The sequence below is a fragment of the Larus michahellis genome, chromosome 4, assembly GCF_964199755.1.
Source record: "Larus michahellis chromosome 4, bLarMic1.1, whole genome shotgun sequence".
Lineage (NCBI taxonomy): Eukaryota > Metazoa > Chordata > Aves > Charadriiformes > Laridae > Larus > Larus michahellis.
In genome coordinates this window covers 61,864,182-61,889,499 of record NC_133899.1, presented here as the reverse complement: position 1 = coordinate 61,889,499, position 25,318 = coordinate 61,864,182, and the positions used below count along the sequence as shown (strand labels likewise).

The following is a 25,318-nucleotide window of genomic DNA, read 5'->3' as shown; positions in this document are numbered from 1 at the left end:
ACATGGCTGTGAAAAGCTTCCTTAACTGCACAATTTTACTGTTTTAAGCTTCTGCCAGCTGCAAAAAGAAATTCCCAAAGGCAGGAAATCAGCAGCAGGTTCCAAGGATTTTATGTTCCATAGAATCTGATTTTCTTTCTCAAAAACAAAACATTTGGTCCTTATTGGTCAGGAAGATAACGTTCCCCCTGTAAATCAGCACTTGGCTGCGTTGTTTGTTCTGCAAGTCAGATGGACTAAAACAATAAAACATGTAGAGTTGTGACCTCAGTCCGTTCATCTTCACTGAGTGCTCCTTACTTCAAAGCCTATTTTTTATTCTTCAAATGCACATGCTTTTCTGAGGCCCGGTATATACTCAGGAGTTGTGCAGGCATAGCACGACGGGTGACGGTAAGGGATCTGATTGTATTTTTTTTCCTTCTGATTGTCACAGCTATGCTTCCAAAGGCTCTTCAGCAGATATGGGCATTTTAGCAGCATAGCTTTCTCCGTCCAAGGAACTGACTGAATTGATATTAGTAAATTACTACTTCTCTTATAAGCATCATCGCTCTTGAAGAAACTTACCAGTCCAACTGTAGTGGTTATCAGCTACATTGGCAGCCCTTCCCAAGTACAGACCAAGTTTTAACTTTGAAACAAACTTGATTTTCATTCTGAAGAACTGTAGAGTATTGCACGATACATCTTTTACACAAAGCAGCCAAATCTTCTGTTGCCATTTCCACATGGGAAAACTTTACTCGTGTAAGAGCTGCACTGTTTTTTATCCCATTTCAGTTGATGATGAATGTGGCTTTCTTACACAGTTTGCACTTACACACTCCAACGGATGTTCTACCTAGCCTGGTTCAAGGTATCACTCCTTGAACCACAGTCCCCAACAAGCAAGGGCTCTGTCACAAACAGACATGCTGATCTCCACATGTAAGGCAGACTACAATTAAAGAGAAGCTTTGAGCGGGCTACAGAGCTTCAGATCCCAGTGGGGTGAGCCCTCTACGGTCACTCTTAAGCCCTGGCCTTGCTGAAGTCTGCAACAAAACATGCTGCAAAGGTGCCATTCTGTCTGGCAAAAATTCCTTGGATACCAGCTGGTGTAACTGATTGCACTAAATTTCCTGGAATTTAGACACTTGTTTTCTGTATCTGCAAGAGCGTGTGCGCATAAATACACACACACCTGTATATGTGCGAGTACGTGTGTGTACATGTCGTCTTTCTAAAAATGAGTATCTTTGAAGTAGGTCAGAGTGACTTTATCCTTGTAAAGTCACTAAGTACAACTTTCTAGAGTAGATCTCGATGGTCACATGGTTCACAGTAAAAGACGGTAAATAGTTTTGACCAAGCAAGTAAAAAATAACAGTGCAATAACAACAAAAAGATGCACAATACTATGCATATTCCTATTTTTAAAATCTTACCACAAGATAAACATCACTTAGGAAGCATTTACTGTTGCATGAAAAGTTTCTAATATAATTAAGTCAAGAATCAATTAAATTACAGCCTCAGAAGAGCGAAAGGTTGAATTCATTCTGATGTATTTGGAAGTGCTGCTTTAAGGACTTGAGCTATGCCTAATTTGAACCCTGAACTACTTTGCTGAGGACAGTATTCCCATTTCAGTGGGATAACTCATGTGAGCAAAGTTAAGTGTGCCCTTAAATGCTTGTAGGGTTGGTGTTTAATGGTTAAACAGTTAATCTGTTGAAAATGTTAACAGGAAGAATTCAGATTATCAAGCCAAATAAAGACATTTCCTCAACCCCAGTGCTCTTTAAGAAAAAGTCTCAAAAATGCATTTTTTCATTTGTTTCTTTTACTAAAACACAGATAGTTTTGCTTTTTCTGCAGCAAATTTTATTAAACAATGATTCTCTGTTTCGGCTTCATTTGCATGTGCTACTCCAGTACAGATACTTTGTGTTGGTGAAACAGGCCTGTAATGTAACCCCTACGTACCATTATATTTTTTTAAAGGAATTAACATGAAAAAAAGAGCTTTTACAATAATAAATACAAACTCTGTTCCTCCCTCCCCTGCAACATATCCTTCAGTTGCTGTGGACAAATTATCCAAACTCAACTGCACTTAGGGGCCAGGGGAAAAAGAAAGAGAAAGAAAGAAAACCATCCCCCATCTCCAGGAATGTGTGCACATTCAAGGAAGACAAACATGATTTTGTCTTTTGAAAAATGCAAGCATGCCAAGTACTTCTGCTGAGGGAAACAGTCATGTGTACAGTACCCACTTCACCTCTGCTTCGCTTAAGTTCATTTTCTAAATGAGGTTCCCTATACCATAGTCAACAAGAAAACTGCCCCGATTTCCCAATGCTGTTTTAATATGCATAAGTATATGCATAATATTCCATGTGCATAATACTGAAGTGACCTGCACATTAAAATACGGTCTCAAAATGTATAGAAACAGTATGTTTTATCACAGATCACTAGAGAAATTGATCATTAATACACACATTTGTAGTAATTGCTATTAAAAGAAAAAGGCACACGTTTATTTCCTGAAAAAATAAGATCCAAAACTACGGTTCATACTTTCTCTTGCTTCATTTTACAATTATTATTGCCTCTCCCAATGAAATAGTATGTTCAATCCTGCACATGCAAAACTTGTGCTTTTCTGTTAGGTATTACAGACGCTTACAGGTATTACCAGGGTCCTACATGGGTGGTTGTATGTACAGACTCCTGTACCACCACAAGGACACTAACTTCACTTCTGCTCTGTGCAGTCACAGATGTCACCTGCAATGGTCTCCGTGCAGGCTGGGTCCTATGGGAACAACTGAGATTCCACCATTGCTCAGGTACCTGTCTTTATGATGATGTTTGAAGTTCTCTGATAACGGTCAGAAAAAAAAAAGTCCAGGGATAGGATTTTCAAATCCAGGTTTTGAAACTGATAATTTTCTTTATCGCAATGGCAGTTTTGTGGGCACACCTTCTAAACAACAGATGAAATAATTGCAATGACATCTTAAGAGGATGCCTAGCTCAAAACTATTGCTCCCGATTAGTGTAGAAGTATTTTAAAAAGTCAGAGAAATTGGCCATCCTCTAACCATTCTTTTGCTATTTAAATGTCACTTGATGATGCTAGGTAACACTCTGTGGTCAGTCATGCCTGCACCTGAGTCCTGTGAGGGTCTTCTAACTTTCTTGGTAAGCTGCCCACAGTGCCAGATGGCCAAAAGGAAGAGTGAAAGGCTCCAGCCCCTCCACCACACACCAGTCGGTGCAGACAAGCCAGGCTGGAACAGAAGGGGAGCCGCGTCATCAGAAGGCCTGCAGGAACTTCTATCACAGACCAAGGCAAAAGCAGGGACTCAACATCTTTAGTCCCTGTGCTGTGCCCAGAGTACCACTACTAACACACTACCTACTATTTGTTTTCCAGCCTTTATGGAAGCAGTCGCCTCTTCTTTTGCCGCGGTATCCTTATATGGCTTTCTAACATCTCTGGTTCTCGTTTGCTGGAGAAGCCCTTTAAATGTTACTAGAGTGCAGAAGAACATCTATAACATTTTTATATCGAATCATATTGTCATCCAAACAGGTTTACAATCCCAGACCTATATTCCAAGTTGTGTATTTTGTCTTTTTTTTTTGCTTTTTTTTGTGATGAGAAAACCTGGCTACATGGCATATTTTACTGACTGTTGTTTTTGCTGCTTTGTAGTTTTCTTTTCATCTGTCAAGAGGTTACATGACAGGATTTTTTGCCCTTGAATGTCATTTCGGTCTCACCTTTACTTCAGAGGAATATATGATTTTCTTTGTGCAAGAACCCAACACAAGCCCTTTATGAAACTCTCAGAAAAACATTCCTAGCTTTGCCCAAACCCCAAATGTTGCCATGCACACCTAGTCCAGAAAAGCGCAAATCCTGGCACTCTACCTCAGATACATCCCCATGCAAGTTGGTGGGAATCCATCCATGCCAAGCCTCAGATTTTGCCCCAGTCAAAGGTCAGTCTTTATGGTAAAGACAAAAAAAAATCCACCCAAACCAGGAAATCTGTGGAACCGACGGTGCTTAAACAAGTTTAACTATTGCTTGTCCACACTGCACTTTTCACTGCTACACCCGTATTGATGGCAATCTAGTTGCATTCTGCATTCAGATGCCCATGAACAACATTGTACTGGCAATGTTACTGTGGCATAACAAAATCACTATTTTTTTGTCTTTGTACTAATTAAGAGGTCTTCATACCGGTTAAGAATACCTTCAATATAATATCATTTACATTGGACCTGGTACTCCTTTAATTGTATACTCTCAGTTAAACCAGAACAACTAAGTGGGCACTATGAACCGACTCAGTAGACACAATAGCCATATCCAACCTACAACAGGCACATCAGGACACCTGAAATCATAGAGTTTTTAAGAGCTTTGTTTCAGCAGAAACGGATGTTTGTGAGAAACACTAAAGAATGAGAATCACCATAGAAACAGATAGATACAAGGTACAAAAGAATAGGACATAAGCCCCTGGGAGCTTGACCTTAGGAGAAACCTAGAAAGAAAGTCTTCTCACTGAGAGCTGGAGGAGAGAGGCTTGAATTTCTAAATAAAAATTCTTCCTGTATACTGGAAAGGGAGACTTTATCTATTATTTATAAATAATAGGACTGCATGAAGAATATCTGGCTCTGTCATCAGTTTCTCCTCCTCATGAAGCAGTTGAGAGACTACCAAATTTAGCCTAATTCATGACATCAAAAAGAACGGACTCTTTTTCCCCCTCATTTAAATTTTCAACAGAATTTCTTTGTAATCTCAGATCAGGCACTTCCTGAAGTCATTGATTCACCATCTGTAAATTTGGGATATTGACTAGAGAGGAGTCACTAAGCAAGTACTGTGAAGTCAAAAGCTGGAAGAATGCTGCATATTATAGGTACTTGCACAGTCTGCCTACCTATGGATGTCCAAGCATTAAGTTAAACACTAGAGTTGTCAATAAATGGTAGAGAGTTCTCCTGGTGATGAATCAAAATTACAATGGTAAGCAGCTGGAGGCTACAACAATACAACTGCTCCTTGCCATTACACTGCCTAAATATAAGAAGAGCTGCTTTTCAAATGTTGCAAAATAGAAACGCTGGCCTTATCTCCAAGTATAAGTGGTCCCTAGGCAGATCTTTCACTAAGATCATCTCATCCTTGAACTTCCAGATTTTTTTTCTTGTCTCCATCACTGGTGAGTGATGATGTTTATAGTTTTTTCTGCACATACTAGATGCCAACACAGCCCTGGAGCTGGCTGGAACAAAAGGATTGGAATGTTCAGTTGAATCTAGTGCGTCAAATGGATCCTATGCAATGTCTCGAGTGCTAATGTTATATGCACGTTTTGGTTTTGTCACTTGGGAAATTAAATGCAAGCATACTTTGTAGAAATTCCTTTAGAAAAAGACGAAGAAATGGACATCTATACTTTGTTATGGTGAGAGGTTTGTATTTGCCTGCCTTAATTTGGCTGAGTACAAAATTACAATGGGGAGTACCTCATTATTACAAAACCACTATTGCCATTGTTCAGATTTCTTCTATTACAGGAGAGTTTGTTTTAAACGTTACACAGTTTAAAGTTGGGCTCAAACTGGAACACAAACTTAAGATTTAAGTCTATCCACAAAGGTTATTTTCAGTGTTGGTGAGGCACCAAAATTCCAGTGAGTACTAAGAGTTTACAAAGTGGTGTAATAACAAGGGCACAGGGCTATTAATATTAACATTATTAGTACAAGTGTTATTAATATAGAACTTTAAAGTATAGAGCTCAAAGTCTTCTATGCAGCAGCTCAGGTTTGTGCTGAAACTGGATGTTTGACGTACACCTCTTTTAGTAATGCTTAGAGATTTTGGAACAGTTTATGGTATTTGGCTTCACACTGAAGAAATATTCCTCCCCCCTTGTAAAAACAGAAAGGGATTTTTAAAATAAAGCGTCTTTCTGCATTGTTCAGTAAACCTGCTGGATGAGCTGTGACTCCATAAAGTTTAGGAACTCATTTATTATGTTGCTAGATCAGACACCGCATTTATTCACACAGTGCATCTCTAAAACCTAGCTTTCATTAGAGCTGTGGGGAGGCCCGGTCTTTCTCCCTTCACTCGAGAAGGTGAAGCTCAAGAAGATAATTAACCATGAAACAATGAGAAGGCTTGCTGGGTAAGCACCAGTGTGAAAACAGTTACTCCTCACAAAAGAGGGGAAATTAGCTGGCTGGATAAAAAAGGAAGTGTCAGGCTGGAAGACTGAAAGGACTGCCAGCATAAGTAGATAGCTCTATGCATCATTAATGCAATTTTTTTAACACTTAAACTTCACTGCTTTCTAAATTTAAATGCATTTAAATGCTATGTGTTAGGGGAGATTAATATGCCATTTTAAAATAATTTCTCTTAAGCTTTCCATTTTCTCGTTTCACCAGATCTAGTCACCCGTCCCACGTATGAAAAACTCCCTGCCTCTTAGTATTGTATTCTTGTTTACAAAGCCAATGTAAACAGAGCGTTCTAAAAAGATTCAGTTCACTCATTGTATTTTACAAGCCCATTATTTTACATTAATACAGATATTTTTATGAACAGAAAGTTTGTTTTGATTTTACTGTTTCACAGAGTAAAGACTTATGATGTGCGTTTCCTTTCAAAACTTCCTTCTACTCGAACAGTGTTCCCTGAAGCAGCCACATTTTTGGCAGAAATTCAGTTATATGCTATGCCAAAAGAAATAGAATAAACAAACACTGCTTAATGCAGCTGGCTAGGTAATTTACATATTACTGCACACCAAACACGAAGACCTGAATATGGATTAGAGTTACAGCGATGACACAAATGTCTTATATGTAAGGAGAAATGAAATTCAGATCCTCATTGCTAACAATCTACATTTTATTATTTAATGTATATTAGAGTACCTCTGACACATAAATGTATGGACATATTTAAATATTAAGTAGATGTATGGATTATATTTTCTGTATATTTTTACAGAAAAATGTGCTAGAAACATATTGAAAAACTGTTAAGTGGGCACATTTTTCAAAGTTTTCTTCTGGGGAAAGCAGACTACCTAAATGACCACAACTCAGCCTTTGGAAATAGCAAAAACCCCAAATACAATGAAAACCCTCTAGGCATTCCTTAAAACTTCTTTGCTATACATAAAAATATAGTACAGGACGGCCTTCAAATCTGCAAGTTCATGTGCTTTCAAAAAGCATCTGTCATTTTGGGTGAGATCAACAGTCCATTCAGCTGCGTCCACCTCCTGCAGCAGCCAGTGGTGAATGTTTATGGAAAAGTTAAAAAATCCTCAAACACATAGAATGGTATAGAAGCTGCCATCCCAGATTTGAGAAGCCAGTCTGTGGGGACTTTCAGAGTTGGAATTTAATAAGCATTAATTGATGTCTCCTCCATTAATTTGTCTAATTACTTACTGAACTCATTTGTATTTTTGCTATCCACAACATCCTGTAGGAAAAAGTTTCATTTTTATTATGCACTGCATGAAAATAGCACTCCCTTTAGATGGCTTTAAACCTCCTGCCTGATAATTTCATCGGGTACATTTTACTTTGTGTGTTAAGAAAAAGAGTGAGTAACTGTACCTTATTTATTTTGATGCATTTTTAAAATAGTTTTTTATTGTATTCCTGTCTGCTTACAGCTGATGCAGCTCCTAGAACATCCTATAATATTGAACAATGAAACACTGATTATGCATATACTTACTGAAGATTCTGCAAATACATTTTCATAATGGCTGGAGGATTGGGACCCTATCATCCAACATGGAAGACCCTTGTAAAATGTAAATAACTGCTCTACAAGCTGTTAGAAACTAAGGTTTCTTCCTCTCTTTCTAAAAATTATTTTGTCTGAGAACTCTTGAAACAAAATATCAGAAGATTTGCCTCAATTACACTCACATATCATTCCTTGCAGAGCTGGGGTCATTAGCATTGCAACAAGCCATTAAATTAATTAAATATCACAAGTTTGTGACTTTTGTATTTTCCTTAACTCTAATTTTATAAACAATGCTGGCCCGAGTCATCATCTTATGATCAGTGGATATTAGGCATCTGAATAAAACACTGACTTCATCCTGTAATTGGAACACCATGCACTGTGATGAAGGTCGCTATCTGCTAAACACTTTTAAATATCTGACCCTATACTTAAGTGCCTAAACAGGAAGTGAGTTCTTTTGAAATAAGACCTCTCTTCTTGAAAACAAAAACCTAGCTATTTTTTCTCTTTCTTTTTTAATGAGTTATTTTTGCCATTTAAATGGTGTTGGACACCGCTTTCAGCATCTGCACGTATTGAAAACATCAGATTTCCAATTTCTGAATGTTACATATTTTCCTACTAAAACTGATTATTCTTGAGAATTCACTTGAAGATTTTACACGTCTTACAGTTCTAATGAACGTTTCAGGAGCAGGGAATGCCTTTTATTCAAAGCTGTGGAAAGTGCTTTACTCACACTGTTTCAACCATTATTTAATATGAAGCACAGAAAAAAAGATGAATAGATTGACAGATGGTTGGTAGAATATACGTCACCACACTATAAAGACCTAAACCTGCTACTGTGATGTTGACTTTTCCTATTATAAAGCTCGCATTTCTAGATTTTATAGGATTGTCCTAAAACCAGAATTTTTGTAATTACTTGTGGAATATTAGTTTTAAAGAATTGTGGCAAGGTGATTTACTAATATAGTTATCTATAAATGCAAAGAAATTAAGAATGTGAAATACACCACCAGTGAGGGTCAAATGCTGTTACCCATGAGAGATTGGACAATGTTTTCACGATCGTATGTTGAATTAGAGAGCTGTGCGATAAACTGGCACTTTTGAAGGCCTCATTGGCATTTTAAATCTCTTGAGGGTTTGTAAACACCAACTGTTTAAAAAAAGTCAGATCAGCAGAGAAGTATTACCAACTTTTAACCAGCTATGAAATTCCCTCACCCAACTCCAAAACTGCACAAATCTGAAACACAGACTCGCCGGTAGATAGCTGAGAAACAGAGATATCTGCCGTCTGCATGGATGAACACAGAAACTTTGTATATCCCCAAAATAAAAGATTTCCAGCTTCTCACTGGGTAACACAGCACCGCTGACCAGCCTTGAAACTTCCTGAGATATAACAGTTTACAGTGTTTAAGCAATTTTAAAATATGAAAGTTTTCCTTCTCTCTGAATTTATACATTTGAACAGATTAAAACTACATTAACCAGAAAAGGAATACAAAAGAAGTCCAAAGAAGTAATCCTTTTTAAATATAAATATATAGAGATGTAGATGTATACACAAAACTTTTTGGCACTGAGCCAGCAAGTTTATGTAATTCTTCCCCTAATATAACAGACCATCATAGAGAAAAAAATTCAAAGTATTTGTGACCGAAAGAGAAGACTTGTCAGTCACTGAAACAGACTGTTCACAGGATACTACAAAAAAACAGTAGTACAGACACAGTGTTTTATACCCAACTCAGACACTGTGCTTTGAGCTAATTATAACATCAGGAACGTAGTCCTGTAACACTGTGATCACGATATTTTCTGCTTTGAATATCTAAAGTCAGTTTTTCACTGTAGTATGATCTGTGGACAGTAGTTACACATGATCAAGCAAACGTGTTTGGTTTAAAAATAAAACTAGAAATACATGCTTTATTTTGCTTTTGTAGCCTTTGTGTTTAAAACCATGATCGGCTGTTATGAAACATTCCCAGTCTCATAAAGAAACCTGTCTTCTAAAAAAGCAAGTAAATTTCAAATACTGCACAGAAATGTTGTGTGCTTTGTCAAGAAGAAAAAAATCAAAGGGGGCTTGGGGTAATTAAGTATTGCAGTAATTTATTTTCTCATTAAAATAACTCCTTACTTTTAATGTAATTTCATTTATCTTCCTGTGCTCATACCACCAACAAAAAAGTAACTTTCCCATCTCACGTTACAAAGTTTGCTGGGTGCCCTGGAGAGGGCAAAGAAACTAAATGTGTCTGCAGAATTAGCAGGGAGTCACAGAAGGGAAATGTGCATCTCAAAGAAGTATATTCACTCCAGTTGAGGTGGATGGTGATTAAAACCTGCTACTATAGGACTGTGGTTGAACGAGCTACAAGAAATATTCTTGTAGGCTTCATTATTCTGGAAACTACAAATTCATATGTAATCAACACCATCAACATTTGCTGGAAACGTTGTACGTCTGGAAATATCAGTGCAGAGAAAAGGACTGAAAGAGCAAGAATGCTGAACTAGTCTTTCTGCTCCAAGTGGTTCACCTCATGGAGCACTGGGAGAGGCTCCACAGGAAAGTCTATTCCTAGCATTGTCCGCGCTGAAACTGTGCTACATGTGAAGACTTTCTATGCAGTGCTCCCTTTTCATTAACAAAGGTCACACAAGCAACAAGGCAGAATTGGTGAGTACATCTGCTCTCAACCTGAACTGTTCAGCCCACTCCCAAATCATCTTCTGGGACCCCAGAGAAAGTTAGGAATATGTACCTTTACTTTCCATCCTCTCCAGGGGGAGAGCTCAGGCTTACTATGGTTTAACAGAGATTGTGAAATAGTGAAATAGGACTACTTTAGTCTCTGCAGTCTGGATTAACCATTAGCCTCTCCTTACCTAAACCAACCAATGACGAAAGAGTCACATAAAGTGATTAAAATTAGAGCAACAGCGTAAAGTATGACTTGGTGGCGGAGAGCTCAGATGATCACTTCTGAGGGTTTGCTCTTTCAGAGGACTGTAATTTGTTCTGGTTTGGCTGGGGTTATGAGTTTGAATATACCTTTGAACTTCCTATCATTTTATAAAGCCATGGCAAAACATGACAACATCTGCCAGAGGTGAGGGAAACAGCTGAATAATTTTTCAGACTGGTAATGTCACATGGAGTATTTCACCTCTGGATTGTTGCCCTAGACTGTTAGTTAGTTAGTTGTGACGGAAGGTTTTGCAGCCTCTGAGGATGGAGAAGAGACCTCTATGGAAAGACTTAAAGGTATTCTTTTTTCTTTTTATTCACTCTAAAAAGCTACCACTGCAGGTGACCACTCAGGAGATTTTCTTAACATAATAACACAGCATTTGTCTGAATTTTTAACTAATTTTGATTAAACTCCACTACATCTGCAATTTTTTACCAAGATCTACTCAACAAGAAGGACTTTACCAGCTTTAGTTTTGCCAGGTCATCCAGACTCTGCACACTGCCCTGATGGCTGCCATCATAACTACGTCTGGCTGTCAAGAAAATTACGAGAAATTCAGAATTTCTTGCAAGAATGTGGGGCATATCACCTATGTTCAGTTAAAGTCCAAGAAAAACTTAGAACTATGTTCACCGTTTATGTAACTTTCTTTTAGATCCTACAGATTATTATTCCACGTCACAAATCAGGCAAGCAATGCAACCCAGAAGCTCAAAAATACATGCACCTCAAGTACAAGGATGGTGCATCACATCACAGACTTTATAATCAAATATCCATTAACTTAAAAACTACATATTTTAAGGAAGCGCCAAGGTGTTGAAATATGAGTAAAAGATGACTGACAGAAACATACGCAAGCAATCAAGATTGTACTGTCATATACTACGCTATGAAGAGGTCCAATATCAAAACAAAAATGACTCGTGATAGATAATGAAAAAAACAATTTGTAAAGGTTCAAACATGAGTCATGAAATAATTACTTTGTGTTGTAATAGGTGTTCAGCACTTTACAACGTGCCCTCCTCAGCCAATTAAGCTAATCATCCCTCAGTACTTTGCTGTATTAGGCACTTTTGATGAACTTCTAAATTTTATGCAAGATTTTTAGATACATCTCACCTTACAAAATAATGGCTTGTGATAAAATAAGAATATTTTAGGAAGCAAGCTTTGGTTTAGTGAAGCTATCTAACAAATAACTGAACAATGACAAATGCATTTTTTTATCTCTGAAGCCAGGGGTTTTGTTGTTGGGTTTTTTTAAGCTTAGAACAAGTGTCAGTCCATGGCTTGAAAAAATATTGCACCAGTGAATTAAATATAGAGAAGTGGAGACACCATGCCTAGCATTATTAAAAACTGTTTTCTTTTCCAGAAAGCATCACAGAAACAGATAAATAGAGAAAAAGGATAAAGATACCAGATCAGAAGCAATACAGCCTTTCTAAACAAGTTTTTTTTCAAAATGAATTACAAAGAATGAAACCGAGAGGAAGTTGGAAAAAATCCTAAACAGACCTTTAAGCAGGCTCTTTACCTCCTAAGAAAGAAGCTTGTGGAAAAGAGGTGCCTTTTTTTTTTTTTTTTTTTTTAAAGTGAGCTGTCTCACCATTGCAGATTTTCCCAAGTCCTTACAACTCTAATTAAAATGTGGTAATTGGTTATGTTACCTCAATTACCATGATGCATGGACATTGATGCAAAGCGACACCAATTGAATCCCTTGGGTGTTATACCCCAAGGCCATCCCATTTATTGTGGCCTTATTATTTTCAATTATGTGGCTGGATGTACAGCATACTTTCAAGCCAATACAGATGGGGGTTTTGCTGGACATACACTGTAGTGCACACATGGGATGACTCAGGAGAACAAGAGAAATAATTTTTTTTTTTTTTTTCATGAAGCATAGTAGTGAACTTAGTGATCAGACAAATGAATATTTCATACATTTCCAGGACAATGTGAGAATTACAGCACCTTAACCCAAATTGCCGTAGCTCAAAATCTCCATTTTAAAAGCATGATTAATACTGTCCCTTCAATAATTAGCCCTCTCTGTTGAATAAGAAAAGAGATTGTCTGCTCCATAAAACAGATATGTTTCTCATTCAATGAATGAGCAGTCTGGAGAAAAAGCAGTTTCTCCAGTCACCAAAAAGAGAGGAATATTGAATTGCAACTTAAGAAGTAAAATCCATTAGAAAGCACAGTTTTTTCTCTCTCTCAGCATTAGCAGTATAACAGTACCCCAGTATTGCTAAAACAGTCGCAGAAAAGTGAATTTCCATGATCGCCTCCTTGTAGCTTTCTATACAGAGACATATCTGACCTGGAACGGACATCCCCAAACTGTGAACATCTGTAGCTGCTGGAATAATCCACTGAGGCTAAACGCATAACTTACATTGGGTATACTACTGGCTGAGTTAAAGATCAAAAAAATTGTAGAAAACAACCTACATATTCCCCCTTTGACTTAACTTCTAAACTTGTGTGTGTGACCATGACTGAGTCTGTCCCAAATCCTTTTTTAACTGTTCAATCTTCCAAGTAGACCAGACCCTCTAAAGGAAAATGCATAGTGAGTTAAAGCTTCTCCAGCTGTTGAGCAGGAATATTAGATGGCAATTTTGGGTTTAGTTCACTAAAGATTGTTGCTATTGCTGTTACAATTGCCAGGCAGACTCCTTTTTCTTTTAAGATGATTGCCAGCAGGGTCTTGTTAGGCAAACTATAAGGCATCTGTATAATTCTGAAGGTAAAATTTAGGTGACGTATAACATTATATCAGCAAACTATGGAATGATAAATCTGGGGGAAAAGAACTTACCACAAAAAACACAGATGGGCGAAATAAAAACCTCTTTTGCTAAACCAGATTAGGACTGCTTCCAGTAACAGACAAGTGTCCTACTGTTTTTTAAAAGTAATCTTTGTTCTTTTCATTGTATGAATACTTTACTCTTTATAGCTAGATTAACCTACTAAATCCAACTTCATTTCATTCTTTTTGATAATTTCACATTCTAGACGTAACTTTAGGTTTATGAGAAGGACATCTTTTACCAGACTTTAGGTGCTTGTAGTACGTGTTAATATTTTCTTGTTATTTGTAAACTTATGGTATGCCGCAATGGCAAAAGTTGAGCAAAATGAAACACTGCTGAAAATCACCAATGAAGGCAAAGAATTCAAAAGAAACCTAAAAGCCTTTTGTGGTTAATTCCAGCATACCTTTGTAATACTATAAGTGACCCAGATAAGTGACTGAATGTAAAAAGGAGCAGAAACAGGACAAAGGAAGATCCCAGTACACAAATTAAGAAGACAGTAGAAGATGCAAGTGACTCTTACACTTATATGAGGCAATATAATCATCTGGGCTATCTTATTTATTGTCAGCAAGTCAGATGCCATGAATGAGTCAGATGCCATCAGGGTATAAAACCATCTCATTTGTTTTCATAAATTACAGTATTTTGTGGGCAACCACAAATAAAGACTTGTTACCAAGGGATACTGTTTGTGTGCCAAGGCTGGCACACCATCAAATACAGAGAGATAGGGAAGCAGAAGAAACAGTCCTGGTACCTACCCAAGAAATGACTACACAGGAACTGCGTGAAAAGGAAGGCTAGAACATGCCAACTCAGGCCAGGGAAGACAAAGAAACCTGAAACCTGCAGTGGCTGGGCATCTTTAAATATTGCGAGTACAGATAGTTTTATCAACAAGAGAAACTTGTAGATACTGACATACTTCAAAGGATCATATTATTATAAACAAGCCTAGGATGAGAGGTTCCAAACCAAAACAGCTCACAGTGAAAATTAGATGAGCATCATAATAGCTCTAAGCGGCCTGCCATTTCTCAGCAGAAAGAGTGATACACCCCCTGCCTGGTGAAAGTCAACTCAGCCCAGCAAATAACTCCAGACTACCTCAGGCAAAGTGGGAACAGAGCAGCACGCACCTTGTGAAGTTCCAAGTGTCCGGATATCAAGCAAGGTGCAGTCTTCATGCCCGCACCATGCCTCAATTCCTGATGGATTGTAATCGCTAACAGAAACACAAGACTTCGCTCCTGCTGCAAGAGCAGCGCAAAGCCCTAATTAGCTCATAACAGTTTATTTAGAGTAACTGCAGCTCCAAACAGCAAACTGCTTCCACACAGCAGCTGCCTGTATGCAAGAGGAGACAATATGCTTTCACTACAGTAACTCTCTAAGCTATCTCACAAATGCAACTTGTTTCTGTTCCAAATTCAATAGAAGATACATATTTACCACAACAAAATGATAAGTTTTGTAGATGAAAAAAGGCAGTTCATCATCTTTGTGGTACTTTTCCTTTTAGAGAAGCACAGTAGAAACCCAGTCCGATCTCTCTTGTGCAGTTATAGACCCAACAGATACTCAGTCTCTAGCAACTAAAATTCAGGTTTATGAAAACTATTTTTTGGTTTGGCTATGCATAATACTGCACACTCTTGGTTTTCAAGCTCCAAAATTCAACTGTTTTTTCTACTGCTGGTCAGCTCATTAAACATTTTGTGTAGCCCTAACCAACAGTTTACTAGAGCTATTGAGGTAATAGATCAGTAATATGACTAAAAGTATTCTGAAGACGGAACTATCACAAAAATATAACTAGCATTTCTGAAGAGAATGAAAAAGCTTTACTATTATATTTTTTTTATCAATCTTTTCTATTCTTCAGTCTCATATTTGTCTTCTAACCCATTCACTTGCCTAGCCTATTTCACTGCTGACTTCTTTTAACTCTGTTCTGATTTCTTGCTCTCCCAGATTCATTACCATCAAAACTCAAGAATGTTGCCTCTGCCACTGTTGAGATGGGATTTGTCTTCTTTTATTTCTTGACTTTCCTCTCATTTAAATGTGAACGTACTGTTTAAAGCTCCTACCTCCTCTTTCTATTCAGCTTCATTCTGGATCCTCACTAATTCTGTTCATTCCTTTAATTCCACAGATATTTCCCTATCACTTTCTCATGATCTTTATTTTACCAGCTTCTGTTTTAGTCTTGACTCCACTTGATCAGAATCTCAAGAAATTACAGTCTTGGATTTTTCTGCTCTACAGATTCCTTTTCTATCTCGTTTGTGGTTTTTTGCTAATTCTTCTTCCTTCATCTTCTGCTTTTTACTAGACACGAACAAGCTTTTTTCCTTACTAGCATCCCTTTATCCTTTTTATATGATAATATACATACAGATAGCTGCAGTTCCCATTAGTTGCATTTAACCCCTCTCTTCTGCCTCTTTTTTAAATCATAAAATCATAGAAGGTTAGAGTTGGAAGGGACCTTAAAGATCATGTAGTTCTAACCCCCCTGCCATGGGCAGGGACACCTCCCACCAGACCGGGGTCTTCAAAGTCCCATCCAACCCGGCCTTGAACACTGCAGGGACGGGGCATCCACAACTTCCCTGGGCAACCTCTTCCAGTGTCTCACCACCCTCACAGTAAAGAATTTCTTCCCAATATCTAATCTAAAACCACCCTTTTCCAGTTTAAAACCATTACGCCTTGCCCTATCACTACACTCCCTGATAAGAGTCCCTCCCCATCTTTCCTGTAGGCCCCCTTCAGGTACTAGAAGGTCACTACAAGGTCTCCCGGGAGCCTTCTCCTCTCCAGGCTGAACAACCCCAACTCTCTCAGCCTGTCTTAATAGGAGAGGGGCTCCAGCCCTCTGATCATTTTGATGCCCCTCCTCCGGTCTTGCTCCAGCAGGTCCATGTCCTTCTTATGTTGGGGGCACCAGAGTTGGACACAGTACTCCAGGTGGGGGTCTCATAAGAGCAGAGCAGAGGGGGAGAATCACCTCCCTCAACCTGCTGGCCACGCTTCTTTTGATGCAGTCCAGAATACGGTTGGCTTTCTGGGCTGCAAGCGCACATTGCTGGCTCATGTTGAGCTTCTCATCAACCAGCACCCCCAAGTCCTCCTCAGGGCTGCTCTCAATCCATTTTCCACCCAGCCTGCGTTTGTGCCTGGGATTGCCCCAATGTAGGTGCAGGACCTTGCACTTGGCATTGTTGAACCTCATGAGGTTTGCATGGTCCCACCTCTCAAGCCTGTCAAGGTCCCTCTGGATGGCATCCCTTCTCTCCAGCGTGTTGAGCACTCCACACTTGCTGTCATCGTCAAACTTATTGAGGGTACACTCAATCCCACTGTCCATGTCACCAACAAAGACATTAAATAGTACCAGCCCCAGTACCGACCCCTGAGGAACACTGCTCATCACTGCTCTCACCACTTGGACATGGAGCCATTGACCACAACTCTTTGAGTGCTGCCACCCAGCCAGTTCCTTATTCACTGAGTGGTACATATGTCAAATCCATGTGCCTCCAATTTAGAGACAAGGATGTCGTGCGGGACAGCGTCAAATGCCTTGCACAAGTCCAGGTAGATGATATCAGTTACTCTCCCCTTATAAATATCTACCTCTAAATGTCCATTAACATAAATTAAGCACAAACAAAATGGAATTGTTGCTCTGTCCACGCCAAATCTCCTCTTTTGTTCAAGCTCTGTCAGCATGACTTCTCCCTCTGGTAATCTGCTTCAGCTGTGACATCTACTGCTCTCACTAGCTCTATGAGAGAAATCTTAACATCATTATGATTTGACCTTTTTCTGTGGTCATATAGTGAAATCTCTTAGTTGATCTCATTGGTTGTTTCCAATAGTATTCCTCTTCAGTTGATACTTCCTCTCTGCACATAGATGTACAAGGAAAGGCTGAAAAATAATTTTTTCTCTATATCCTTGTACAATCACAGGTAGCTTCATCATTTTTACACTTCTTTTAACCAGATTAAATTTTGGGGGGCTTAACTGACTCTCCTCAGTTATCTACCTTTCTTACATTGTCAGTTAACCACTCCCATGCTTATAAAACCAATGTTGACACTTCATCTGCTTTTCAATGATGTCTTCCTTCCATGTTGCCTCATACAGAGACATGCCCTGTTTGACTTGTTCTGAAAGTCTATTCAAACTTTGTTCCTTCCTCAAGTCCTATTTCTGTCTCAATACTTAAAGTAAAGCAGCCAATAAACCACACAGGCAGAGGAGCACTCCTACTTTATAATATTTGATAAAGGCAGGCAGGCAACAAATTAATATTGCCTTCAATGGTTCACTCGTCCACAGCATCCTCCTCCTAACTCACCATTTCTTGGCCTGTTTAGACTAACAGTGTTTTCACTTAGGAACTGCTAGTGTTTCTGAGCAATGTCTTGTATATCTTCATACTACGCTACCAGAACTGAACAAGAGAATTACAACTTCTGTTATTTTTGTAAAGGAACTTTAACAAAAAGAAGTCCAAAGCAGTATTTCACTGTTAGTCTGATAATTGTTAGGAAGCATTTAAGTGTCAAGCATTTTTTCCTTTTATTTGCTTGATATAAATTTACCCGGAAAGTCATGTAAGCTAGATATATGTCACTTGTTCTCAAGGCTCTTCAGTGTATGCACTACACAGGGTTATCGTTGCTGTCAATGTAGCTGCAGTATACAGGCTGCAGCATTATGATAGTAGCACAAGGCATGCTGAGCCAATTCATCCATTACAGGCAATGGTGCTACAGTAGGGATTATTTTGTTCCCCCTATGGTTTATTGTTTAAATGTGGATACTGCATTGTAATATAGTTTTATGCTGTAGAAAACCTGTCTAATTTATGCCACTTAATGGATGGTTTAAGGAGAGTACTATTTTGCCTCTTAGGAATCATTTCCCTGAGATAAAAGCAAATTAATGCATTTTACTTATATTCAAATAACACAGATTTGTATATTAATCACATACCCATGGCATTCTGTGTGAAATACACATCTACTGCTGGGATGCTAATTAAAAGCAGTCTTACTTACACAGAAAACACTTTTTCTGAAATATATTTACAATCAGTGAAATATGTCTCTGGGCCCTTTTCTGTTAGGTACTGAGCAACTTGGCAAGGGGAGAAGATTGTTTTCATTACTTGACAGGATCACATGCGATGAGATTAAATATCCGCAAACAGAACATGTATATTGTGAGTTTATCTTATTAATCAGTTTTGTCCACAGAATACAATACTTTGCAAAAAACTAAAGTTTCACTTGTTGGCAGTAAATACTAGGAATGGCATCTTCAGTCAGAAGAAAACACTCCGAGATGAATGTGTTTGTCTTGCACTGAAAAAGCATCTCTTGTGAAGAATGAAAGCACATGAGAACTTTTTAAAGCAAGCATCACTCACCGAGTCTTTTTCCAGTCTCGTCTGTAGTCTCGTTTGCCACTGGACAGCTTGCATGACAATGGCTTCCCACCGCCTCTCAAGGTTTACAATTATCAACTGCATGGACTGGTGATCCGCGTTTAGGTTACAGGTCTCCTGGTCATCCAGGAGGTGCTGGCATAGTCGCAGCACAGAGGCTACCCCACGACGTCTCTGTTTGATCTCACAGCACAGAGACTGCAGGACAGACAAACAACAGATGTTAGTGTGGAATACTTTACAAATTAAAACATCAACTATTATCTGATATTTAACGGTGCCCAATTTCCATCTTACAATAGTTTTTTCAGCTCTTCCATAAATTCCCATAGTTAGACTCAAAGCTTAATGTTTTATTTTCAGATAAACACAGTCTTAATAGCACAGAAGGGGTAAAGCTACTTTCAGTCTCCTTCAAACAAATGCCACACATAGCTAACTGTCCCAATAATGTTGAAAGTTTTATGGTGTAGACTGGTTTATTCTTCCTTTTTTTTAATTTAACTGGGACACATCTGAAATGAGTTACCCTGACAGTAATCAGCTTCAGAAATTCTTCAAGAAAAAATGGGGGGAAAAATTTTATTCATGCAATGAGAATATATATATTTTTAGAAAAAAACAATAGAAATTATGGGTCATATGTACCCTGTCAGAGGAGAAACCTTAAGGAAGGAGAAAATTCAGTGTAAAATTCTTTACAGATGTTTTTTTTTTTATTACAAAGTATTTCCAGGGTAGTTCCATATTCAAGTAAATGTAGGAATACCATGATAACTGTATCCTTCTTAACAATGAGTTATTCACTGCATTTATTTCATCATACCGATTCCAGTGCTACCAAGAATGCAGTCTGACGCGAACTGCATGATGGGAGACAATCACTAAGTCCTAATATTGCTGAATATTGATGGGAGTCAGGATATGTTGGTTCTACGCCAGAAACCTAAGTAACTACACTGAGAATCTCATTGAATAGCAGTATAAATAATGCATCCTACATGCCAAAACTAAAGAGAGATCTACCACCCGGATGCAGGTAACGGTATGGGGTGCTTTCAAGCATGGTTTTATCCACAATCCCACTCTATCGTCATTCAACATCAAATCAGGATTTTATTAAATCATAATGTGTTTTAATAATAATATCTATGAAGCTGGGGTACACAAGGCACAAAGGCATCTGAGGCTGACTGCTCCAGACCAGCTTCTGAGACCCTATACTTTTATAGCATTGCATCGTTCAAGTACTCAACTTCAATCATAGGCCTGTGCTACTCCTGAATTTCACGGGACTGTGCTCCACACATGGGAGCTTTCCAGATAATTTAAATTGTAAGTTGCCAACATCTGTTTCCCTCTGTGGGATGCCACAGATGAAAGTGCATGACCCCATGAGAAAATCTGAACTATCATCTTTTTTGAAGACAAGGTATTTGCCTTTAAGCTTCCATTTAATCATAATAAGCAAACAAAAAAGCCACCGCATCTCTCAAAGCATTAACTCACAAAAAAATCAGGACCTGCCCTCCTGAATTTTTTTTAGCAAAACAATAACATTCTATAGAAAGTTAATTCAAGTTCCAGATTTTCATATGACTTTTTCTTTAAAAATTGGCATTTATACTTAGGATTGTTGTACCTCATGGGAGTATTTTACTGTTGGAAGGATGTGCTTGATCAATAATACTAAGCTGAAAGTCTGAAGCAAAACATTGGTATACACATCTAAAAATATATATATTTTCTTTGCCTATGGATAGTGTGCAAGTGTTTTTTTTTATTCAAAGGCTTCAAGAGAAATGATGATTAAACGCAGAAGCATAGCTGAATTACTAATCTACTTTCACTGGCACAATTGGGCCGTTCTAACAGTTAACAGATTGCTTATTAATCAACAAGGGTAAACAAGACAATGCAATCTCATTTAAAGTGGAAGTTTTAATGCCTAGAAGTATTTGTGTTCAAAATGTTAATCCCGATAAGGCTTCATTAGAAGACGTCTTAAAATGATTAAGTACATTTCATTGTAAAGTACACCGAGTAGTATATCAGCAGGTGGACATTTCATACAGATGTTCCACTTATTGATATAATGCATTCTATAGCTATTTAAATTACCCTAACTCTGTAATAGCTAGAATTCTATTACTTCTATAATGAGAGAACCCTGTACCTTTAATATTTCTGAATTTTAAATAAGGTGAATGACAAATTCCCAAACCCCTATTTATGGCAAAATATGACCAGGAATTTTATTATTCAATTTATACCAGCGCTGCATTTCCACCTATGTTTCCTGAGCTTGCCCTTATTTATTTTCCTAGAGTTCATTACTAGTTTCCTACATAGTTCTTGATGTAACCACCATGTCTGGCACATTTCCTTTCTGATGCTGTTCATTAGCCTAATGTCACATCAGAAAAAAAACAAACCAAACCAAACCAAAAAATCTACCTAAAGACAAAGACAGGATTCTTACGTTACATTGTGTAACAGCTAAGCAATTCGGTTTTATGGAAGTGATGGTAAGTTATATACTGATGGCAGCCAAATCTACATAGATCTGCAGCAACTTCATGGAAGTCAATACAGCTCAGAAGCTGGTCCCGTAACACTAACTTACCTTGATCTACCTGATTATGTCACCCCGTATAAATATTGTACATTTTTGATACAATACCATATAATATGATGAGGTAAGGAGTATTCAATTCGTAAGCCATTATATGGGAGTTTAAGTGAGGCCTTTACCTTGTGCTATCTGCAAGCAGAGCTACGGCATCCAAGTCATTTCTAATTTACATCAATTTTACACCAGCATAATAACAGTAGCTTTGCTGAAGCTATTTCTGATTTACATGGCTGTGACAGTACAATTAGGCCTATGGCACTTTTGTTTCAATTTTATTACATGATATTACGGTTAATATTAAACAGGAGAAGAATGGAGTGCTTGTATCTAACAGCGTGTTGGAAGAGTTGGCTATAGCAACAATACTTTAAAAGCCAGAGAACTTAATCATGTAAAGACATCTTTAAACCCTATGTAATAGCACTAGAAATAATGAGTCTAAGCAGTATTAGGGTCTGGCATACAGTGTCCTAAAGGGACACAATAATTGCCTGTATCCTGTGACATGACATCTCACAGTGTTGTATATCCACCCATGTTCTGCTGTTGTTAAAATGGCATGCTTCTATAAAAACCTGTCAATATGGCAAGTGTACATGCAAAGTACGCTTCCAGGACCACAGTTACTTTAATTATTTGCAAGGTACATTCTCCATTGTAAATGAACAGCTATAATTCATGATTAATTAAAGAAAAAGGAGAAGAAAGATGATGAGTTTCTCTACTGAGGCTTGGGCCTGACGGTCTACAGCTGCTACAGTAAGCTACTGGGTACTTGACAGTTCAGAAAATTAGGAAATGATCTAACAGTAGACTGAGGAGCATCAGTTAGGCCTCCTTAGCATCCTGTGTGTGCAGATTTGCTGAAGTATAGATTAAGACATTTTCGATTGTGGCTCCTCACGTTATCATGTGTCCGTTGAGCTGTGGTAACTGTAAATACAATCCAAACCTTTGCAAACGTGGGAGAAACACATTCACTTAAATCATTTCCAGCGAGACTTAAATTAATGTATTTGACTTTTTTGCTGCAGGCTAAGAGTATACACAGTAACTGCAGCTGTCCGTATGAACTTGACTTTGTGTCTGAGTCCTTTACTTTGCAAAAGATACCCTGATAACATTGAGGTGCTATTCATTATAACGTTATTACGAGTCATATTTTCCCATACTGAGGATTCCTGTCTTTGCTGTTAGAATCTTGGAAGATTTTTCTTCCCTCTGCCTACTCCTATTTTCAGTGCTTTGAAGTTATCACCCGCATAGCTAAAAAGGGCTAGCTGAAACTACTTTCACAGCTTGTTAATACCATGCCTTAAATCATCTGGAAAAGCCCCTGCCGAGTCGAATGACATCAAACACTCTTTCCAAGCCATGGGCTAATGGCACTATCTATGGGGATGGAAGTAGCCATGATCTGAACAGAAGGTGCTCTGCAGAGCTGCGTGACTCCTAAGTGAATGGCATATGACCAGAAACACGTGTGCAGCTTCAGGCAGAGCCAGAGAGTGTGGGAGGCATAGAAAGGTGGGAAGTCGAGAAACATTAGAGCCCCTCAAGCCTCAATCCCCCTCCAACCCTCAGCCTTCCTGCAGCGTATCAGCGCCTGAGCTGTGCCGCACCGCCTCCTCTGCTCCACAGAAAGACATGGATGGGAAGTTGGCTTTCTCACAAAGATGGTAGATAAGTTGGCCGCTGAAGCACTGTTACATCAAGGTTCTTGAGAAAGTGTTTAATATTAATCATTTACAAGTAGTAAGGCTCTCAGTGAATTCAGTGGGATGACTTGCCTTTAAAAGTAGTTTAAAAGTCAGTTTAAGATTAATTTAGCTCACTTATATAAAAATCACTACATAAAATGTTGGGATATTATTTTTGTAACATCATTTATTACATATTGTTTGGGGAATTAATTTTTATGTTATTTGAAGTTCTTTCAACCATTTCCGTCTTTTTTGCTTTCACTCTACAATTAGGAACAATAAAGGTCCATGTGGAGGTGCCCAGAGCTTTGAAAACAGTTAGAAGATCAGAAATGGTAACTTCCACAGATGGATTTTCTTTGTGCTTTCGGGTTCAGAAGAAATGTCAAGCTACACTGAAACAAATGCTATTTCTAGGCTTATGTTGTGTTTCTGTGTATGGGCAATACTGGGTGTTTTTAGGAAAACATAGGAAGAGTGCCTGCAGATAAATCTGGAATGACCAGATCCAAGAGGAAGTTTCTGTCTAACCTGGGTCTGTTAAAGCCTCACTCCTCCTCCTTGTTACAGGATGGGGGTATGTGAGGGAGGGAATGATACCCTTCCTATTGCATCAGTCGTGGCCTGATGGGAGACAAAATGAAGATGGAACTGTTGTTATTTAGTACAACAGCCATATGCAGAAATTAAAGCAAAATCCAAGAATGGAAATTACCCTTCTGACTACAACACCCAAACTGCAACTCTTAAAAAAATGTAAAATGCCTTTTTACATCTGATTTTTGGCTAGTGCAGCACTACAGTTTTCAAAAGTGCTAACGTAAAACTTAAAGAATCATGGCTAACATCACTAATACATGAATAAAGGGAAAACAGGAAACAGTATGGTGGCAAATGCTGGGTAAAATTTAGTTTTCAGTGGTTTTTGTGAAACAGCAATGCAAGTTGGAACTTCTCTTGCCTGGGGTGATGCATCCCTGTATTTCATATTCCATCTTTATGACAGACATGGTGAAAATAAGAATTTCTGTTTCTGAATGAAAAAGAAACCCAATAATTCCTAAGAAAAAATATTGGTGAGAAAGTAATTCCTCAAAATAAAAAAGCTAAATGACAAAGATAGGAAATGAGCGATGACTTGTCATCTTTTAGAAAAATACTGCCAAATCTGTGTGCTTTTGCTGATTTCAAGGTTAAAAGAAAATGTCACCTAATATGGTAACTCTACTCAGTTGCATACTGTGGGACTTAATCTATACTGAAGCTAAATATTCTATAAGTATGCAGTGAAGTGCAAAAAACAGCAATTGAAAAATGACATGATTAAATGGCACAACATGCAATCATTTGCTCTCAATTATATCAATGTATCTTCTTCATTTCAAGGAGTCAGGCAGAAATATTGTTTTTTAAATGCCTCTATTAAATTGGGCACCAATAATAAAATAGATGAGAGTCCTAATAAGCTCATTTACGTAACATACATCACACACCACAAAACTATTCTCTCCAAACGGGTTTGTTCATAGATTTGTCTCCTGGTTGTCACCAGTCTTGGCTATATTAAAAGATTTTAAAGGCACAAGGCTTGCAGACCATTCAGTGGAAAACCTTTGTACTTAACCCTTGAGAGATCTTTAATGCTAATTATGGAAAAAGTATTGATATAATATCTTTGCTGTCACATTTTATTACGATGACGGTCACAACAGAATCTGAGACTGACATTTTAGAAATATCATCTAATTGCAAGCCAGAAATACAGAATGACAGTTTAAAGTAGAATATGACTTCTTTCAAAACAGTGAACTGGTTCTCTTTATTTAAAAGCCCTACTTTTAATAGCATTACAACC

The 25,318-nt window shown here is 38.1% G+C and overlaps 1 protein-coding gene across 4 annotated transcripts in view; it reads right to left on the bottom strand.

Moving 5' to 3' along the window:
* Window positions 1-25,318, bottom strand: part of AKAP6 (A-kinase anchoring protein 6) — a 294,212-nt gene that overhangs the window by 12,479 nt on the left and 256,415 nt on the right. For all 4 annotated transcript variants that reach the window (XM_074585119.1, XM_074585118.1, XM_074585120.1 and 1 more), the window contains one exon: window positions 19,108-19,323. In XM_074585119.1, the coding sequence (XP_074441220.1) occupies window positions 19,108-19,323 (216 nt within the window). The remainder of the gene's footprint in view (window positions 1-19,107; window positions 19,324-25,318) is intronic.